Here is a 22,799-nt window from a genome sequence, read left to right as displayed (position 1 = left end):
TTCTGCTGCTGCGCTCCGCCAAAGGGCTTTGAAACCGGCCATGAACTCTTAGTGGATCTACGTGGTCCGACTGAGACGTGGATTCACACGGACACTATGAGCCGCTCCGTCATACCGCTAAAGTAATATTCCCTCCAACCCGAGCCAGGTTCAAAGAAGTCCTCTTTGCAGTCTACCCCCAACAACCGTGTCAAACCCCGGTTTTTGTCAGGTACAGTGCAAGTGTGTCGCAATAGCAAGCCGGTGTTTTTCAGTGTCCTTCCCCCGTAGAGAGCCCTGCGCGGAGGACGAGGCAGGTATTGGGTTTCTGTCCGCCCCTCACCGACCCAAAGGTCTGAACGCAGCAACTTTAACTTCTGCCTGGCCTCTGAGGCGAGGCAGCAGCTGCACCCTGAACCCGAGCCAGAAGTACAGGTGTCTGCGTCCGTCAACGAGGCTCACACACACACACACACACACACACACACACACACACACACACACACACACACACACACACACACATTTAGAGAATACGCAATCTACAGGCCGTCCTGGGCTTTGTTTTACAGTGCATTTAGATGTCTGTAATGTTTGCTGAAGATAAATGCAAATGGCTACTGAGTTCCTCTATTTGAACATGTTGCCTTGTTTCGTTTAATTTCTTTTGCAGGAGCCGAGGTATGAATCAGGTGATCTAAAATCAGAGAGAGCAGGTGAACAACAGGGGTCAGGAGGAGTTGGGTGGCATCAGCAGCTCTGAAAGCGATGAATTAGAAATTAATGGGGACAACGATCAGATACAGGGTGAAACGTTGTGAACCTTATGTGTTACTGACCATTGAAGGAGAGGGTTTATTTTACTGAACGGCATGCTAACTTTTATTGGCTTTTCAAAACGAGCATTGGGCAAAAAAAAAAGCACCTAAAACTACACAAGCACTATGATAGCAAGTTTTAGTAGTTTTGAAATTACTTTTTGAAAATATTGAAACAAGAAATTTCCTTTTTGCGGTTCTTATGTCACCCCACTTTTATATAATTGCTGTAAATTCATGCTATTGTCTAGTAGTTGCTGTTTCCATTAGCTTGAACAATTTTGCAACATCTGTGACCCACTAGTCTTTTTCTTTTAGCACCAATGCTGAAACTGCTAAGCAGTACCATTGCAAGTGATTATTACCTTGTTGATTTCAGAAGTAGGAAGTTGAAAAAAATTGTTTGGCACATAATTGCAACTATAGATCTCCGTCTGAAGCCACAAAACTTCCTATAAAGCGCCGTGTTTTCCTGCTCTGAGAAGTATGTCGAAACCTCGTCAGGTAAAGCAGGAAGAAATGGGAACAGGGCTGCATTTATCTCTGCAGGCATCCTAATTGAATATCATGCCATGTATAGGGGAGGCTACAAGTCATGGATCTGGGTCCCAGTTATTTTTCTGTCTTTTAAAAAAAAAACGGCTTAAAGTGTTAAAGTTATTTGTAAAATGGAAACAGAAATGTCCTAACCTCTGTAATTGCTTCCAGCCGGAGCAAATCCAGGGCAATTAAAGTGATGTTTGAACTTGGCTGTAAAGGAACTTGAATTGCCTCTGAAAAGGAATCTCCACGTTGGGTTGTTTTATTTTTTTTTTAAGTTTGTTTTCATTACCTGTAGAGAGCCAAGCGTTTATTTTTCTTCTTTTTTTTTTTTTTTCTAACCTGAGCTGTCATCGTTTGTGTGGTCTCCCGTTACCTCTCCTCTCCTCACGTTCATGTTCGCCCTGAAAGCAGCGAGATGATGAGCTGAGCTTGTCAGGAAACCATTGATTGAGTCCTCTGAGCTGCTGATGAACTAACATTTGCAGGCATCTGAGAGTAATCCTAATGGGGCTAAGCTCCCGCTTGCTTATCTGATGGCGCACACCTTTTTTTCCCCCCGTCGTTATCTGAGAATTTGACACGGGTCTCGGGTTGCATTAAGCTGCACGGGCGAGCTGACTAAGCATCTCTGCTCTGCGTGTTCGAGGCGGTAGAGGACGTGGGAGAGCAGCCCATACATGTTCAGACACGGAAGCCTTACAGCATTGTGTCTCGTTGCAACACAACTCTGACTAATACGCCCGCAACCTCCCTGACAGCCCGAGAGGGTGATGTCATTCCTGCGTCTGCCAGCAGGTTACCTGGCAGACTGTGGGGGGGGGGGGGAGAGGTGGACGGCGCGGTCCTCTCAGCGCTCTGACTAATGGCAACATCTGGACCTTGTCTGCAGCTGTCAGGCGTCTCTCTTACTGTCTCCAGTCACATCTGCAGTAAATCATAAGCTGCCGACTAATGACATCACGACGACCCTGTGATGCCTGTTCCCGGTGGTGCTGAGTAAAACAGACGAGAAGACTCCTCCAGTTAATTATCAGGTGTCAGACATTACAGCAGTGTCGACTGAGGATGATTGTTTGTGTTTTCAGGTGTGAGGTTAGGGATACAGCGGTGTAATGTCGCGATGGAGAATGTTAAACACTTCCTGCACGGTGGTCTGGATCAACAGTTTCTGTTGTTTCAAGCTGATAAGTGGAGGGATGAAGATTGTTCTATCAGATTAACATTTTTTCAAACTTCCCAGCAGCTTTTTTTTTTCTTTCTCCCCTGCGATTACTCGGTATGATGGATGGAAACATTAACCATACAACTCTTCTCTAAATTACTACGGTTGTTCTGAGGTTTGACATGACACCTTAAAAATGTTAACTGCGTGTCATTTTAGGCCCTTTTGACGGCGGACGTGTTAAGGAGATGTCAAAATTGCTCTGCCCAGTTTCACATTTTTAGGAATTTTGCTTGAAAATAGAAACCTGTGGTTTACAACAAACTATTTTTTTTTTATTGAACTTTATTTAATTTCTTTCTGTATGGATGGTTTTAGGAAATTCACCGTGAGGACAGGTGTGCATGGCAGCACATCTGCCACAGGGTATATAGTCAGTGCTCCACAAGAAATCCTGCTCCACCAATAAAACATCAATATTGGCATCGACTGAGCTCACAGTTCTGGCTGGGAGGGGGAATTAAGTCATAAAAGTAACAACACCAATCATGCTGTCATCATGCTGTCATGCAAGCTTTTGCTTGCATGACAGTATGACATGACAGTGTATTGTCGTTAACATTAATCACAATTATTAACACTATTTTTTTTCCCCTCTGATACAATTGCATGATTATTATTATTTTGTATGATTGGTGTTTTTACATATTATAATCTTTCAAGGCCTTTTCTGTACCTGTCATAGTATTCCTATTAAAGACTATTAATTGGTACTTATTAATTAAAGTTAATAATGTACCAATAGTACGATGATCCAAGAAATTCATTTTCAATATAGGCAGAGAACAGCATTGGTATGTCCTTTCAGCAATAAGCTGAGTTTAAAGGGATATTTTGGACTTTTTGAAGAAGAATCTGGTGTAGAGGGTTTGAATAGATAATGTCTTACTGGCAGTAAATAACTGCTGAGAAGAACACTGTTAACGTCAAATTTAGACCATCTTAATAAGCCAAGGTGTGTTTTTTTTTTTTTTCTGCTGAATGTCCCTTTAAAGCTATAATCTCTTTATGCTCTATTTTATGGGGCACTCTTTTTTTTAATCTATTTTTTATGAAACTGTAATATAACTTTAATTGTAAGTACCTGTTTTTGCAGTATATTCGTTTTAAAAGTTTAAATTTGTGGTCAACGGCGTGATCTTTGCAGCACCTGTGTCTTCAGACGAGCAGTTTTTGTTTTGATTCCCCTGAGTGATCACTGTAATTTCCTGGTATAGCTGCTCTGATAACCCTTTCTCACTGAATTGCTGTTTTTCTCCAGCTTACACCGGGTGGAAAGGCAGCTCAGGCCGGAGTCGGGGTGGGCGACTGGGTGGTCTCCATCAGTGACGCCAATGCAGAGGATATGACCCACGTGGAAGCACAAAACAAGATTAGAGCAGCAACAGACTCCCTTACCCTCACCCTCAGCAGGTAGGTCGTCTGGCAGCGCATGATGCAACTAAGTGCTAATTTTATCTCCTGCACACAGCAGCGGAAACCAGCACACAGCTTATGGCCTCCTTCATTTTCATTTAGACAAAATGAGATACCATCAAGTCCTTGAACATTTTTCCCAGACTGTTGGTGAAATGGATAGTGGAGTAAATGATGCAGCTTCTCTTTTATTTCAATAGTGCATCATCAGATTTTTTTTTTTTTGTCTTTTTCCAGAACAGAATATTTTAGAAATAAAAGAATTCAGTCAGATTTGAAACCACAAGTCTGTCAAATCTTTAGATACTTTGTTTAAATTTATAATCCAACTTTTACAAAACTGTTTCTGGCCTGAATCAAATATTTAGCTGTTTGTTAACTTTGTGTGTTTCAAGCAAAGGAGCAAATTTCATTATTCTCACGCATTTCATAGTATTGACTGTGACTATGCATTGAGTGCTGTGAACTAGTATTTACCCCCTTACAATTGTATTTATTTATTTGTCTTTGCTTTTCTGTCACTCATAAATGTTTCAGATCCTCATAAAATGTAATGTCAGAAAAAGATAACATTGATTAATAGAAAAATCTGTTTTTAAATGAAAGTTTCATTAAAGGGAAAAGAACTATCCAAACCAACATGGCCCGATGTGAAAATGTTATGTTTTCAAGCATGTTCGGCTTGTTTAAGGTCACGCTACTGCATCTGGATCAGGTTTAAGCACAGGCCATTGGTAGACGACTACTATTCTCCTCAAAGTCTTGTTTATCATTAAGATGTTTTGGAGACGAGCATTTTCTCCACAAATCTTTCCCATTGATGCCATTTTCACCCAGTCTCTCTCTCTTATTGTTGAATCATGAAGACTGACCTTAACCTGAGGCCAGTGAGATCGGAAGCACTTGAGATGTCCTTGGTTCTTATGTGACCTCCAGGATGAGTTGTTGATGTCCTCTTAGATTAATTTTGGAAGATAAACTCCAGGGAATCTTTACCACTGTGGTTTGGTGTCCCAAAGTCTTAGAAAATACTTTGTAACCAGATGTCAGTGACTTTGTTACTCCTCTGTTCTTGAATTTCTTTAGATCAATGCACGATGTGTTTCTTTTTCAGATATTTTAGCCTACTTCATGCTGTCTGACAGGTTCTGTTTACAAGCTTTCTTAATTGTACCGGTTGGGCAGGAATCAGGCCTGGATTAAATGGAAACAAACATTAAATGATTAAATTTAATACTTGTGCTTGGGTGATAGGGACTTTATATTTTATCACGATATTTTTTGGTTCTATTGTGATAATGAGAGAAGTGACGATAAAAGACTATTACCAGCTTCTTGTAGTCTTTTTAGGTAACTATGTTGCTGTGACTTCATGTCAATTATAGACCCATAAATATAAATAATGTCCCTTTTAAAAAAACACGTTTAATAATACAACATATGTTAAAGCAACCTTTGAAATATGTTTAATCAGGACCCAAGTTACATAAAGAAATGTGTTTTTTATCACTAAACTGCACACAGTAATGGCATTTAATTATATTTTTGATTTTATTGACATTTATTGATGCTCTGAAGAAACCAACAGTGGAGCAAATAGCTAAAATAACAACACTGGCAGTTTTTGTGGTTTTCAGAAAGCATTAATTGGAATTTAGTGTCGAGACAAACCCAAACTTTTATCATGGTAAGACATTTTTCACAATGATGATGAAATGATACAATAAAGGCCCAGCCCTAATTCAGACCTGTCCTGTTTAAGCGATATATGGTTTGATAATTTGACAAGGGAGGGGGTTAAGTTTTCAGACTGAGCCTGGTTTAGATGGCGTTCCCCAGTTAATAAATACATTTGAAAAGTGCATTTTGTAGGTACACAGGTTATATGGTTCTTGAATTTATCTGCCTTTGATATGAGACATTTAAGTGTGACAAAAAAAGAGAAATAAACCTGTAAGTGGGCAAATCCAGCCTGTGAATATGGATCCTCAGCATGTACTCCAGCTGCTGGATGCTGTGGCCTATTTTTAATTAAAAGGACTCTTTCTAAAAGGAACCTTTGCACCGTCTGAACTGCAACATGTACGAAAGGGAGCTTTGCTCTAACTAAAACACTCGCTTGTTAATTGTGGTCCATGAAATCTTTTAATCAGTGCTGAATAGGCCTCCTACGGGCAGCACTTACACCTGCTCATGTAAGTCTTGTCAGAAAGTCTTGACAAAGTGTCATGAATACAAAAATGTTTCATCAGTAGCTTTAATTATAGGAATAAAAGATTTTAGTCTCAGAGAAAGCTGAAAATGTAATCGTTCAAGGCCCAAGCACCTTCAGTGTAAAAGAAGATATCGACTTGCGAAGTAATAGAGCTGAGCTGGCTGCTGCCGCGGGACTCGTTTTGATTTTTTGATCCTCATAAGTAATAGGAGTAAAGCTTTGTTATCTCGTTCACTTCATTGTTGCCAGCCAGGAGACTCTGCTTTTAAATTGTTACATGTCTTCTTTGTTGATGTAGTTTCTGGGAACAGCTGCAGGATATTTCATGTCTGCCCAGAATGCAGAGCCAAAACCTTTTATTGAGTAGTTTAGAATTTGGAGGTCCTGGTTTGTGGGGCATCATTTATTGCATTTAATGCAACTTTTACAACGCATATCTTACTACCTTAGCTTTAATGTTTGACAGAAGTGCAGAGCAGAAGACATTAATATGGAGTAAAATGATCTTTTAGAAGCTGAGGATGGTTTTCCCAATTTTTTTTCTCACATTTTATCAGTTAAATTAGAGTTTCGCTGAAATATTGTATTATATGTGTAAATATGTGTTCAGTCTTGGGGTATCAAAACAAAGTATTACTAAATATACCTTACAGTCTCAGTCTAACCTACAATCTTTAGATCTTTACACATTAGAGGAGTTATCAAATCACTGCTTTGGTTTTTCTATCATAGAGGAGATGCATATCTGTGTGAGCTTGTGGTTTATTCATAAATTTGGGATTAACTTATTTAGTTTTAACTAGAGATCAATCAACCAGAGTTTTCTATCCTGTGAGATCTCCAAAAGGCCGAAAAGAATCATACTAATACTGTAGAGATCTACACCATTCAGCTTTTCTGTTATCTGGGAAGGCTTGCTCTCTCTCGCTATCACAGAGTCTAAGTACAACACCTCACTGATACTGAAAATGTCTCCCCTCAAGTCTGTTTCCCTCAGTAGCAGCAGCCACACTGAAGAGTGTTGTTGTTGTTCATAACTCGTGTTTTAGTTCTCTGTACCATCAGTCCTATGAGCGACTGATCAAGTCGAATATCAATGAATTCCCGTCACCAGCTGACGTCTTCTCACATCGCCAGCCTTGATAAACTAAATATTCTTAAAGGACTAAAGGGGAAAAGGGTAATATTAATGGGTTTAAATTTGAGTGAAAGGAAACTTCATGATCATAAAGATTAAGGAACTCTTAGTTAAAAAGAAGTCTTTGTAGTGCTCAATCTTTCTTGGAAAATCGACTAATTTTATCCCACTCCTAGAAGTTAATATAATTTATTTCCTCTGTTTTACTCTTTAAGGGAAACTGGTTAGTATTTTGATTGACTTAAATAAGTTTGCTGTAAACCAGCTATAGTTTTGCTTCACTCTGTGGTTTGCCTCCTCCATTCCTCTTCTCCTCATGGAGCTCAGCTTTTGTAAACATTTCACAATCTTCCTCCTGTCTTTTTTGCACCAGTGACCCTCCTCCTATAAATCCCCAGTTTCCTCTCTTCATCTCACCCAGACTTATTGTTATCATGTTAGAAGCAAAGCACGTTATTTTCAGAGAAGACCCCTTGTGAGTGTTTCTATTTATTTTCATCTTAGCTCATGTCCACTTGTTGTTTTCTGTCTAGATGCAGCTGCATGGTGATAAAATACAGTCTGTTGTTTAGTTTACAATCTCATTTTCTTCCGTTCCAATGATCTAAACTTTTGGTTCTTCGCTGCAGAGAAAGTGTAACACACAGCATCTACAGGAACATATTAGTCCCGCACTTCTTCGCCCGTCGCGATGTGGTGGCACTGTGTTTGTGACGAATGCAGGGTTGATTACGGCGTCACTGGAGAGTGCTTTGCGGTGAAATTTCTGACTTTATCTAACATCAGCCTGAAAGCCAAGTATGCATCAAGTGAAATTAGTGATCCATGAAATGAGTTGGGGGAATGATCTCATGCAGTTTCCTTATACAGATCCAACCCAGGTCAGGGTGAGCCGGGGAAAACTAATTTCTTCCAAGAAACAGAGATTTAATCACGCACATATCTCTGAGCCAGAATAAACACAGCCACAGGACAGCAATCATAAACATTCCTGATATCCCTCATAACATTTGACTCATCAGATTGTGGCCTCCAAAAAGGCCGGCCTTTACTTCCCTCTGCCTCTATCCCTTTTCAGCACTCTTGTCATCCTTTCTGTAACTCTGCACCCTCAGTGGTTGAGCAGGTAATGACAGGAACTGTTAGTCATTCCTCACTGTCACAGGAAGTGCCATTTGTAGTTTGCTGAGCGACTGAAACAATGAGGGCGGTTTAACCCAGTTGAACCTTTTGTGTCGTATGGAAACTTGCACAGTTGTGTTGTAAGACTAGGTGCAAGCTAGTTGCCCAGGTTAAATGTGGGAAGCGATGTTCAGCTGTAAGCAGAAAGACACTCCAGGACACATTGATGTTCACGTGAGTGATTGTTGCTGTGTACTTTTTTAACACTGCAAAAAAAACCCTAAATATAAGTTGAATTTTCTTAAAATTAGTGCATTTGTCCTTGATTTGAGCATGCAAATAAGATGATTTGCCAATGGAATAAGATTTTTGCACTTTGAATAGGAACAACTTATCTCTGTCATCTTATTTCAAGTGCAGGAAATCTAATTATCTTATTTTAGGGATCAAAATACTCATTCCATTGGCAGATCATCTTATTTACCTGCTCAAATCAAGGAAAAATACAGTAAGTTCAAGAAAATGTGACTTATTTTTAGTTCCGTTTTTGCAGTGAACCTTAGCTTTCCTCTGGACCCGCAGCAAGGAAAACGTGGATTTCTGAAGAGAGTTAATACTCAGGAATGTTGCTGAGAACTTCTGTAATTTGTTTGATCCATCTCTGCTGAGGGAAAGCCCTGATGCTGATATTACTACACATTGTTTTTAATAATCATTGCTCAGTCTTAATGTAGTGGTACCACTGAAATATGCTTTTGTACCCTTTTTAAAAAAAAAAAATCTTTTTCGTGGATATATGAATCAATGCGGAAATCCAAGAGAGACTGTTGTCAATTTGAACATCTGGAAATCCACTAAACTTGATGTTGGCAGGCTTCACCTCAGGGACATGTGGATTTCTTTAAGTCAATTCATAAAAAAACGGGCACAATGAGGTCTGTTTCTCAAATCTTATTACTTTAAATAAGGAAAGTTTTAAGTTACTATTCGATGCAATAAAATTCCTTGTTTCCCCTGAGCCGTTTTTGAAAAAGTTACATTTGGATCCTTCACATCTTAGAAATTACAGGCACATCTTCATAAGGTATAGCCTCTAAGGGCTTCAGGTCATTGGACCAGCTTTTGGTACCGTTGGCAGCGTGGGCAGGCGCCTAGTCCTGCTTGAAAATAAAACCAGTATCTCCATCAAGCTTGTAGGCAGCAGGAAGCATGAAGTACTTCAAAAGGATCTTTTACTGCAGACCAACACCAGCAGATTACATGGCACCCCAGATCATCCCGTCACTTCAAGCATCATGGATTCTGTCTCTCTCCACTCTTCCTCCCGACTCCGGGACTTTTATCTCCAGATGAAATGCAGACTTCACTTTCATCTGAAAACAGGACCTTGGACCACTGAACAACAGTCCAGTTCCTTTTCTCCTCAGCCCAGATTACATGCCTGTAGTAAGGCATGCTTTTCTGAACTGAGAGGAAAAAAATGACATTTATTCCTGATACTTTAATTAGATGTACCTGTGTATTAAGAGCAGAAGGAGTGTTGCACTGAGTGATAGAGCGGTCACTGTGAAAATAGGTTTTACTGTTCTTATAGAAAAGTATTCAAAGATGACATTTTAAATGATCTTTTTAGCATCTAATGTGAACATGTTAAGCATTGTTCGCATAACGACCTGTAAATGCTGGGCTTTCTATATATTATGCAGAGAAAAAAAGAATATTTAATTTCTTTACAAAAAACTGCCAAAATGTCCAAATCCAGAACAACCCTGGATCAGTTTTTTTGCCTCACTTATTAAAAGAAAATTCCCCAAACCGGGTATGAATTAACACACCTTTTGTAAGGTAGCATTTGGGTGCAAAAAGGTATTTTGCACTTGTATTCTTTTGGCTACAAATAAAGCTGCAAAACATGAACTGAAAGTATTGCAGTGCAAATGACTGCCTTGATGCATTATATTTCAAGTGCCCTACGTTCAAACTCTGCCTGCTATCAAAGTATTTGGCCAGTTAGATAAACTTTCACAGTGTGGGTTAATTACTAATGGTATCGTTATTGCAACATTCATCAATAATGATGCGATTTAATGTTTGCCTAATATTGCGCAACCGTTCTACAAAACTGCAAAAGTTCAAGATGTCAAAAGATTCAAAAGTCCTGCCGTCTAGCTCTCTGCCTGAATGAACAGCTCGACTGCCTCTGTAGAAAATACCGTGTCTTTTAGCTTTTTACAGCTTTTATGCTTTCTCTTTAATCCTAAACTCTGCGGAGCATTACACAGTTGGAAAAGTTTGTCCTAGGCCTGGTTATTTAACAATAAAAGCACCTGATCAGTGTTGTTGGTGCATAAATTTCCCACTTTAGTTTGAAATTAAAGCTTTATTTTATCCTCCCTTGTTAAACTGTTGTTAAAATATAATATAAAGCTTCAATAAAAATAATAAATGCCTAAGACAAATGTATAACTCCTTTTAGTTTCAGAGTAAGTCTTTACATTGAGTAACATGGGCTTAACTTTAGTCAGATTTTGTTTACAGCAATAATAAGTTTAGCCTTGTCTCGCTGACTAAACAGTGTGCTACTGTCATATTTGTAATGTTGATTGTGCCACAACATTGGTTACTGCCACAACTTTTAAGTGATCTAAATAACATCCTCTTAAATACCTGGAAGTTGCTGAACAATTGATTTTAATAAGATCCTGTTTTTTATTTTTTATGGCACCATGTTCCTGCTGATCAGTATAATAGGAGGTTAAACATCTTAACGTCTTTCTGTTTTGTTCTTCTCTCTCTTTTTTTCCTTCAGAGCTTTTAAAGGCGGTGAAGAGAGGAAGGTAAGACTGAGCTGGCTTCTTTGTGAACACCTGGATTTTTTTTGTAATGGTGATTTAAAAGAGAGCTTGAATTCAAAACACTCTGTAATCCTTACTCACTGTTAGATTGAAGGCTTGTATCATGCCACATTGTGTTTAAGTTATTAATCTGAATCACCTGCATTGTCCACGCACTGTGCATTAGCTAAATACCAGTGAGTAAGGATCAAGAGCTGTGAATGCTGTTTTTGGAGCTGACTGTAGTTGGCGTTTGTTACAACTTGCACAATCCCTGACGCCCGAATAAGTATTAATTCATCCCGTCTCTTTGTGTGATGCCTTTTGGCAGCTGCTTTGACCAAGTGATTGCACTTTTCATAGCACAATAGAGTCATGAACCGCTTTGTGTTGGCGAAGCAGCTGGCACATACAAGCACAAAGTCAATGTTGCGTTTTAGTGGGCGTTCAGCACTCCGCACATAATGCTCGGTGAGAAATCTCATTAGTGAGAGAGGTCGGTTATACATGACACATCCTCACTTTGAGCGTTTTCATTTAAACCGCAGCAGCAGATTACTTCGGCCAGTCCCGGGCTGACAGGCAACACAAATAAAATAGCAGTGTCCGCACTTCTTAAGCGCTCCTTCTGTCTGCGTGGAGAAAAGCCTGCAGGCTGACAGAGCCGCTGCTGGAATACGCTCTAATCATTTGCTGAGAGAGACTGGAGAAACTTGATGGGATTGTGCAAGAGCAGAGCTTTTTTTTTTTTTTTTTTTTTTTTTTTTTTCTCACTGTGTGTGTGTGTGTTTGTTTTTATTTTGTGCGTGTCAAATGTCTGACTGCATGTTGTGCCCTGTGCTGCATTGTCTCCCTCTCTCACGCCCACGCAGGACTCGCTCTCCTCGGCTTCTGTTCAGCCAAAGTACTCTTTTGCCCCAAGCACAACCATTAACAAGATGGCGAGGCCATTTACAGCAGGTGGTGCTAGCACCAACTCAGGACCCGTTATTAAACCTGTGGCCTACACACCTAAGCTTAACACTGCGCACACGCCGGGCTTCGCCAGCACACAGCAGCCTCAGAACGGGTAGGTGGAAACGCGAACGCAGTTACCTTCAGAGCTGCGATGTGACTAATGTGTTTCTTTTCTTTTTATGGTGTTCTTGAAGTCTCATTATTCTGCCGTCTCATTAAAAAGAGAAAGTAACTCCTTCAGGATCGAGGAGAGGGTAGTTCAGTCACTACTGCTGTGTACTGCCAAAATTATGTCACAGTGTAAAAAACATTACAGAGTAGATAAACACAGCTAATGTATGCTGACTCACCGCTAGACTCAACGTAATAAGTTTGCCACCAGATGGCAAACATGGAATGTACTTTAGATTGATAGTTGTGGGGTTTTAGTGCCACTTGCTGCACTGAGCTGGAATATGCTCCATCTAATACATCCCTACAGCAGAATATAGTAGAGTGAGAAGACAAAAAGCTAATTTAACTTAAATTATTGATTTAGACCCATAATGAGCCGTCATTTTATGGTTGTGGAACCTCCTTTACACTGTAATGAATGTATGTGCTTTTCCTTTGAAACAAAATTACTTTAGTTTGAACATATTGGAATATTTTTGCCTATTAATAACACTATAAAGTCACAGGAAAATATACTGAATTTGTGATCTATACACAGCACACAGCTTATTGGCACTGTAGGTAAAGACGTGCACAAATAGATTCATCTCGTTGCCGAATCTCGCACTGAAATGGCAAGAAACATCCAACCTATAATTTCAGCACATTTAGTCAGTGGGGGGGAAATCTATAGGAAGAAAGTGTTGTTTTCAACACAATCACAAATCACCTTGCTCTGAATGCTTTGTACTTCCCTTATCTGCCAACAGGACAGCACTTAGTCTTCTCCTATATTATTTCACAAGGTTGGAGCATGTAAATGAAGGGCTTTTATACTTTATTCTCTTCAGCTTACTTCACAGGTTTTCCATAGAATTTAAGTTGAGACTGAAATGGCCATGGAAGAAGGCCAGTGATATAAAGGCCAGTGTTTAGGATTATTGTTCTGCTTGAAGTCCCAATGACGACCAGAGGTCACCAGATATATATTTTTTTCTTTTTCAAATATCTTGATATTTCAAATGGTTCCTGATGCAATGAAATGTAGAAATGTTCCCAGACCCTTAGCATCACATATCCTGAGTTAGTAAGAGAGGGAGAGACCGTCCTTCCCACATTTTGAATACTCAGGACTATTTATTTGTTACCTTGGTAAAAGGAATCCCAGTCAATTTGTGTTTTTTGTTTCCACGGCTCTGAAAGGCTGAGGAAAATGTATATAAACCACCCTAATGTCCAATAGGGACGTGGTCAAGGAAACTGCGCTACACCTCCAGTACAGCTGGTGGCAGTAACGAGAAACCAAAGGCATCACCTGCTGACAGTGTGAAGCCTCAAAGATGGACCCCAAACTTTTGCTCCGCTTTTCTTTTTTTGTCATCCTCTCTTTGATCTCCTTATCAAGTATATAGTCTATAAAGGAATTATATTATAGGAATTGCTGGTGAAGATTCTCAGTCAATAATTCCTAATAATAGGAATTATTAGAACGGGCTGCACAGTGGCGCAGTGAGTAGCGCTGTTGCCTTGCAGCCAGTAGGTCCAAGAAGGTCCTGGTTCTCCAAGGTTCTCCCTGTGCATGCCTGGGTTTTCTCTGGGTACTCCGGCTTCCTCCCACAGTCCAAAAACATGATTGTTAGGTAAAATTGGTCTCTAAATTGTCCTTAGGTGTGAGTGTGTGCATGAATGGTTGTTTGTCGTGTTTGTCTGTGTTGCTCTGTGACAGAGCAACACAGCACCCCTCACGACCCCAACAGGGATAAAGCGTGTAGGAAAATGGATGGATGGAATCATTAGAACTGCAAATAATGTGGGATTGTTTCCCCCAATGAATAAACACAGCCACCATATCCGTAGGATTATTACACATAATTCAGTGTAAAATTATGCTACTGCAATGAAAGGTTAAGGAATATTTAACTTCCCTTTGGGATTGATTTAAGTATTTTTTTAACTGAAGTGAATTATTTTAAGAGTTTTTACATATCTTTACCAGGAGTGCCAATAAATGTGAAAGTTGCCCTTGTGTTTGAAGCTCAAAAAGTGAATGAGTAAATACTTGACGTGAGATTTCTTTTTAATTTTCTGCCTTGTTAAATTGGAATTTCAGTGTTTTAAAACCATACCTTTTTAATTTCGAGAACTGTCAAAAGAAAAGCTAAAATGGATTTACAAGTTCATGAATACATCTTTGAACTTTGTGCTTCAAAATTTAGACCAAAAAGTATTTTTCACCTTTCAGACACTGTGTTGGCAGAACCCTTGCTTTGCCAAAGATGTCAGTCAGATGTCAAAGCATCAATATCAATGTAATCACCTACATCCTCTTCATTGTACTCGGAGATTTAATTTTTTTTATTGAGCTCATCAGAAATTCAGATGATATTGCACTTCTATATTTTTCGATAGTCTTGTATATTAAGGGCAGCAAATATCTTTATGTGATATTGAGATAAATTAAGAAATAAATTATGTGGCAGCTCCTGTACCTCTGCAGGGTAAGATGCTCTACTTGTAAAAGAAAATGGCCTGTGTTTTTTTCCCAGGATCATGAATCATTTGCAAAATCCTATCTGTCCATTAGTCTACTCACATGCAGCTCTCCTTTTCTAAAACATTAATTCTCCATGAATTTGCACTCTCTAAATAGACTGAATGCACAGTTTAAATTTTTTTTTTATATAAAATTATCAGGTTCCCAACATAAAATTAATAAGTACAAACAGGAGGTATAATGTGCCCAGGTTAGGAGCGCAAATACAGATTTTTTTTTTAATTTAGTTTTTTGTCTACAGAGATTACATCGGCATCGCTTCTGTGGCATTCATCATTTTCCACGGGGTATCAGAGTACAACAAAGATTTGACTAACTCTGGCGGCACAGAAAGTAGGCGGAGAGTTTTTTTTTTCACTTCCTTGGCAGAAACATCAATTTGCATCCCTCTAGAAAGCAAAAGGGGACAAGAGGAGCGGTGCAGCCAAAGGTTTTGTGCCAGTCTTGTGACTGATTCTGGGTCAGAGTGACGGCAGACGATTTGACAGACAAACAATGCTGTCCTTCTCTCTCAGAGCTTGTTGACAATAACAGCATGTCTCGTGTCACTTCTTGCGTGCTATCTGCATATCTTCTGCTGTGTTTGGCCTTCGTCACTCATTGACGCGTACTGCCCCCCCACCTCAAGCAGACTCCTGACCCATTTCTCTCACTTTGTGTTTTCTTCCCTTCTTTTAACTCTGCAGATGGAAGCCCTTGACAAGTTAGTATACTTCTTTGGAAATTTGCAGTCCTGCTTAAAATGTTTGCTTTTGAGTTGCCAGTTTGGATCAGTTTAAAGAAGAACAAAAGAAACCATTTTGTTTAGATTTGTGTTAAAATATACGTATTTTCCGACATGGTTTCACCTTATGGGCTCGACACACGGGAGGCTTGCTACGCAACACGAGAAAGTTGATCAACGTTCAACTATTGTCACTGTTGCTTGGCACTACAGCCATTATTTGGATCAGCTGTGAGGTGTGCCCTTAAGATGAGGATATTCTCCAGGCTGATTCCTTGTCTGTAATATAGGATGAACCTGGTGGTATTTTTCTTTTGTAGAGTTGACGTAAAAGCAGCAGAATTTTAGTCAATTCCTGCAAAATCTTCTGACTCTTCATCCTTGTTTCTCCTATATTTCATTTTGTTTAAATTTTGCTACATTTTATTCCAATATTTTTTTTAACTTCTATTTTTATTTTCCTTTGTTTTAATCATGTAAAGCACTTTGCATTGTCCTTGGAGTGAAATGATCTACACAAATAAGCTTGCCTTGCCTTGTCAGTTACGGACTGCTTTGAAAATAAAAGTCCTCCAATGTATAACCAATAAAATTTCTCAGAAACAAGTGATCCAACAGTGCATTTAGAAACGCTGCCGTGTGCCGAGCCCAGTAGTTGTTTTAGCCATGATCTTTAAATAGAATATTCAAATATCAGTCTTTTAATGGACTGATTTCACAGCAACCAACTTCAGTTGATTTGGCAATCAAAAAATGGGTCAAAGTTGAATATTTATGGTGGACTTTTCTCCAAATTACAGCGGGTCATTAATATTCATACATGCTCAAGTAGTTGGATAAGTGTCCTATTGCAAGTTGCGGCTGGACCGTATGGTTTTGGTCGTCATCAACAAGCTTCTGGTGCAATTCTGATCTCTCTTTTAACAGAATTGGTGCAGTTCATTTAAATTGTGTTGGTTTCCTGGCACCTTTAGGCTTGGCCCACAAATCCCAACTTAGTTCAGGTTGAGGCTCAATGTTAACCTCCTGGATGAAAGGAATCAGATAGCATGTTTAGGACCACCACACGAACCACTAAAAATCAGGTTCATCATCAATTTAAAGGCGCATTCCTGTTCAAAGTGAATCACTTCCATGCAGTTGGGTAGCGGGCTCGTCAGGAGAGAAGATCCTGTTCCGAAGTTGTTTTTGTCAAGCTCAACTAAAATTTAGAGCTAGCACATGGAGAAGGAAAGTGCCTTCTGAGAAAACCAAAGCCTTGGTCAGGCGAGAGAAGCATTGAGCTGTTTGGCCACAATGACAAGAAGAGGGCTTTAAGGAGCTGCTTTCAAACGTAAGAACGGTGTACAAACTGTGAAGTATGGAAATGTTGCCATAATGCTGCGGGTCTGATTTGCTTTTAGAGTTGCTGATACACTGCAACAAGTAGGTGGAATAATGAAGATTAAAAAAAAATAAAATAGCTCAACATTTTTGTACTTCAGCTTGATTCAGCTGCTAGCCTGGTCCCATTCATTAGGGGACAGCAGCCTTTACACTCCAGAGGGACATTTTAAATACAATTTGTCTAGAACTACAAAGTGACATAACCGTTTAAAGAAATGTGTATTTTATGGTTAAACTGGTTTTTGGAGGCTTACACAAAGCTTCCAACATGGCCCAATGCCAACACTGCTCAAAACCTCCATGAAAAGCAGTTCTATTCCTGATAAGCACGCAATTTTAGTAAACGCTAACTCTTTTGGCATGGAGAGAGGTCAAATATCCAGCCAGAATAATGCCCAGAAGCTTGGTGATGGCTAAAACATGTCATCCAGTTGCAACCTACTATTGGCCAGTTAACTAAATACAAGTTTGGGTGCATGCACATATTTGATGATTTTTTTTGTTAGCTCTTTGGATTAGACAAAATCTATAATAAATGTAAACTCATTATCGAATTACTTTTTTTAAATCATTAAAGTTTTGCTTATCATTCAACCCTGGATCAAGAACAGTTCAAAGACATCAGTAAAAGTCCAAACATTAATCCAGCATTAATGCCCATGAAGAGTATATGGTAACTTCTGATTATTACTGAAGGTCAATATTACCTCTGAAAAGAAAGATGGACGAACTTATTATCCCTGTTCTGCTGGTTTTAGGAGGAAAGCTTCATTTTAGACTCAGTTCTTGACCTGCCAACATCATATACGGTTTATGTGCTGCTCTCGCATTTTCTGTCCTTATTTGGTTTCTGGTCTGTTCCACAGGGGTGAAGCCACTTATTATGATGATATATACCAACAGTCCAAGTAAGAGGCAGCTGCATGCAGGCTGTTTGTCAGCTCAGTAGCTTATTATGATCAGGTTGTTTATGAAAGACAGCGAGCAGCAGATGCTCTTTGGTGCATTGGTTTACAGAATGGAGATAGCGATTCATTAGCGAGCATTCATCCTCTCTCCTCTTCTTGCTTGTTGATGAATGCACGCTGCAGTTGACCTAGAGCTGTATTGGAAAGATGATTGAAAGTAAAAAGCTTCCTTTGCAGTTTCAAAAGTTGTTTATCTAAAGTAAAAAGCCTTAATAAATGTTTTTTTTTTTTTAAAGACAGATAGTGAGATCCACTCATATTTTGAATGATGGCTAGTGCATTTCCGCATTGATGGCTGCATGGTGTGGGTCTGTTCAGATGGGGGTGGTGTTAACCGAGCCTGCTGTTTGCTGCTGCTGCTGCCTGTGTGTGCAGGCACGGCCTCAGGGTGGAGAACATGCCCTGCTTTATCCCCAACGACCGCAGCAAGAAGAGGCTGATCCAGGACACCGAGGACTGGCAGCCCCGCACCGGCACCACCCAGTCCCGCTCCTTCCGCATCCTGGCCCAGCTCACAGGCACCGACTTCAGTAAGTCAGGGCCGGAGCCAGGCAGAAGGGACAGTGCGACGGGTCAGGGGAGTAGCAGGAATGAGAAGTAGGAGGGAGGTTGGCTCTGATCTGATGTGATCTGATCATAGAGGCCCTCAGTGAGGCTGACAGATGAGTGAGTGACACAGGAAGGTAGATAACAGCTTTCCCCCTGACTTTCACATGTCTTCAGTGACAGCTCACATCTGTCACTTTTCTGACGAGTTAGCCAGGAACATTGGAGAAATCTGTAGAAAGCATGTTGTCTAATTCCTCTTTATGGTTCTAATTACTCTGAATAAAACAGAGTAGATGGGTGTTACGTCCTGCATGCTGATATGTCTCTCTCCTGGATCTCTCAGTGCAGGACCCAGATGATGAGAATATGAAGAGGTCAAGGTAAACTTCTGAGTGCAGTCATGACTATTTGTTTGTTTGCAGAAGCTTTGATTCAGCCGGTTTGTTTTAGTCACATCTCTGCTTTAAAATCGGCTCTTAGTGGCTTGTTGTTACTGTGATTGACGTGAGTTGTGCACGCGTTGTCCTTGTGACATTTGTAAAGATGTGTTTTGCTTTGGAGAGGAGAATCTGTTACATTGCCTAATATCGACTAAAAGTGTTTGTTTTGCGATGAAATTGTTCATGGGATTATTTAACATTCTCATGTCTTGACAAATGCAAGGTTGTTTTTCATTAAAAGCCAGTAACTGCATGCAGGCTGCTAATAGGAAGAGACAGGAGTAAAAACTGATTTATTTATTGGGTTTCTTTTAACTAAAGTATTTATACATTCCCACAAACGCATGAACACAGTGGTGCCAGAAGATTTTTTTTAAACCTTTCATATTTTTGCTATATTATAAGAAAGAACTCATAGCAAGTTTAACCTGCAAAATAAACAGTAAACCAGTTGTTAAAGAAACAATGAAGTTCTCTGTGGGTGGCTACACTGCAAAAGTACAACTAAAAATAAGACATTTTTTCTTGAAATGAGAATGTTTCCTTGATTTGAGCAGGTAAATAAGATTATTTGCCAATGGAATAAGATATTTACACTTAAAATAGGAACAATTCATCTCCATCTTATTTCAAGTGCAGTATTTCTAATTATCTTATGAGTAAAGATACTCATTCCATTGGCAAACAATCTTATTTACCTGCTCAAATCAAGGAAAAATACATTAATAATATACATCAATTTCAAGAAAATTTTAGCAGTGTAAAGTAGAAAGATGATTTCAAAGTGAACTAGGACCGTCAGTGGACTGGCAGTAAATTGGGATGAAGAGCTCCATTCGATTATAACAGTGAACCACTTGTATTGTAGTACTAACCAAACTTATTTTGTAGAACGCAGAAAAAAAGAAGATGGTACTCAGGCTGAAGAACATCTCAGAAGCGTTTTTGACTCCGCAGACATACTATTGATGTCATTTTAAGAGATGATGTTCTGTCAATAAATGGTGACATCTGTAATAATCCTAAAGAGTTTCTAAAGCAGGATTATAAAGATAAACTAAACTAATGCTCCAGAGCTGCAAGTGGCTCTCAGTGGGGCTTTGACAGCTCTTGATAGCTCTGGTGAAAATGAAAGACTTGAGCAGAGCTTTACCTGGGTTTTTTTGTTTGTTTTTTTCTTTTGTTTTTTTTTTTACTTGGTAAGTCAAACCTAAAATTAGAAATCAGATACTTCTGTAATATGAAAAGTAAAACAAAATTGGCATGGTAGATATTTATGAAAACTGAGAAGTTGTCTTTTGTTAGGGCAAGCCATTTTTACAGAAGCGCACTGCATTCACCAAAGAAAAACTAAATAGGCACCTTATCTCATTACGAGATCAGGATCCCATAATTATGGGGAAAGATCTTGTAATTACGAGCTCTTTAAGTGATGTAGGGAAGCTGTTCCTGTGGAAAGAGGAGAGGCTAGTTGCCTCTCAGAGTAGTAGAGCAGAGAGCGAGGCTCAATACTTCCCAGTGTCTCATAAGAGGAAATAAAAGCATATCAAATCCGCTTTCCCTGTAGTGTAGGCCTAGGTCAGCAATGACTGTCCTTAACTTTTCTCATATCTACGAGATCCTGATCTCCTAAATATAAGATAAGGTTTCTTTTTTTTCCTTTGAGGAATGCAATGTGCTTCCATATGTTTTTATGGCTCCAAACAAATTTTATTTAGCAGCACTGAGGGCAAAAAAAAATTCTCTTCAGATTGTAAAGCCTGCTGGTCTGTATTAAAGGGAAGTTCTAAGCAGCTAAATGCCTCAGTAATGGGCTAACACGGATGCTTTATGTATACATTAGGAGATGCCCCTGTTCTCCACAGGGTACCAATGTAGTCTGGAAAGGTATAAGGAAAGTAATCAAAAGAATGCAAAAATTAGAATTTCTAGAGGTTTTCTGTGTTATTGCTTAAATAGAGGTCAAAACAGTGGTGAGTTATTAGAGCGTTATCACACTTCCCAATATGAGCAAGTTTTAGCTCTGCGAGGCATAAATTGTTAATTATGGTTTTAGCAAATCCCATAATTTGGGCAATATATTAAACCCAAAGTAGATTAAATTTTGATCATAAGTTTACAAAAGAGAGTTTTGAAAGGAGCTGAAATCTGCCGTCTATTTGTGCAAATCTAAAGTCACTGCTCTGAAACTGAAATAAAGTTGTTTCTCCCGGCTGTTGTTAAACGATGGAGGCAGTTTGATGATATGTGCAATTCACACTTAATACTGAAAACGGATCCTTGTTCTTTTGCCACTCACAGATTTAAATAGTTTATTTATTTTCCCTTTTATATGAAATCAACAAATAAAAATAAATTATTATAATCATTGTAAATCTAAAAAGGTATTTCATGATCATTTTGTAGGATTAAATATTGAATAATTGAAGCCATATGTAAAAATCCAGAGGTTAGACCCAAAGGTGCCGTTTTCTGATGGCATGTTTTGTTTGTTACCTTTATTATAATCAGGGTATCGGCAACACAACTACAGCTAAAATCAAGTCAGTTTAGTTTAAACCAGCTGGATCTGAAAGTCGAGCTTCTCAAATAATAATATTTGCATTGCAGATCTTGTATAATTTAGCAGTCTAGCCTTTCTTGCCTGCTACTCTCCTGCTGCTCTGTCATCTTGTCAATTTGTTCACTTTATTCCACTTTCTGCCACAAAGTTTCATCTCTCTTTTTCTCTCATACTCCACCTTTCTTCTTGTCTCTCTCTCTCTATTCTATGTCTCTGCTCTATCTCTATCTCGTGCTCTCTCTCTGTCTTTCTATCACTCTCTTACTCTTTCCTCAGTCCTCTCTCTGTTCATATTTGTATCGGTTCAGGAAAAGTTCCTCACTGAGATTCAGAGTCCTCGCTACGCCCGTCTGAGAGATTGGCACCACGACAGGTCCGCTCGCGCCCTCAATATCAAAGTCTGAGCGACGCGCCGGAAGCCCCCGGAGATGGAGCCTGCTCGCGGTCGCCCCAACGCAACAGACGACGAAGATAAAGCCAACTGTCAATTGGCGGTTTACAAAAATCACCTTTCACACGCTCGCGTGGGGTGAAAAATAAAAATAAAATAAGAAAGGAAGTTTATGAAAATTGAGAAAATGAAACCAAAAAAGAAACAAAAGAAGTCCAAAGTGGAGCCTTGCATTCTGAGCCTAAGTGTTAAAAGTCCTGCCTTTGAATTTCTGACCTGATGAGTTTAGTATATTTCGCTGCTTTACTGGGAGTAAACTAGTGCAAAGATGGGACTTCTGTTTCATGTCTGGAGGTTAGATATGTCTTTCTTTGCATGATTACAGTCATTTAAAAGTTATCATTTCTCATCTTCTCATCAACAATTAAGAAAAAAAGTAACAGGAATCTGTGCTTTGGTTTTATTTTTTTTCTCCTGCTGTCATCACTAACATCCAAAATATATATATTTAAAACAAAGACCTATTTTTCCTCTATTCTTTCCTCGCCATCTTGTTTACATATCATTTAAGCTCAGGTATATCACTTTGATAACCACTTTCTTTGTGGCTTTAATTCTGTAGCTCACCGCTTTATGTAGCGGCGCGGCTCCTCCGGTTTCTACAGCGGTCCTGAATTAATGGGTTGAGTTCTTTGAGATCAGCATTTAGGGTTACTTTTATCGCCCAGGAAAGAAAATCACTGTGCATTCAAGCATAAAATCAACAAATGGGCACACACATGAAATGACACACCACCACACAGGTCAGATGTGTAGGAAATGCAACT

The 22,799-nt window shown here is 39.3% G+C and overlaps 1 protein-coding gene across 6 annotated transcripts in view; it reads left to right on the top strand.

The window, feature by feature from the left end:
• pdlim7 (PDZ and LIM domain 7) overlaps positions 1-22,799 on the top strand; it is a 46,124-nt gene that overhangs the window by 11,181 nt on the left and 12,144 nt on the right. For all 6 annotated transcript variants that reach the window (XM_036127547.1, XM_021317495.2, XM_012864451.3 and 3 more), the window contains 3 exons: positions 3,824-3,975; positions 11,263-11,290; positions 12,160-12,356. In XM_036127547.1, coding sequence (XP_035983440.1) covers positions 3,824-3,975; positions 11,263-11,290; positions 12,160-12,356 — 377 coding nt within the window. The remainder of the gene's footprint in view (positions 1-3,823; positions 3,976-11,262; positions 11,291-12,159; positions 12,357-22,799) is intronic.

This window comes from Fundulus heteroclitus, chromosome 23 (assembly GCF_011125445.2).
Source record: "Fundulus heteroclitus isolate FHET01 chromosome 23, MU-UCD_Fhet_4.1, whole genome shotgun sequence".
NCBI classification, from domain to species: domain Eukaryota; kingdom Metazoa; phylum Chordata; class Actinopteri; order Cyprinodontiformes; family Fundulidae; genus Fundulus; species Fundulus heteroclitus.
This window is presented reverse-complemented; position numbering and strand designations above follow the sequence as displayed.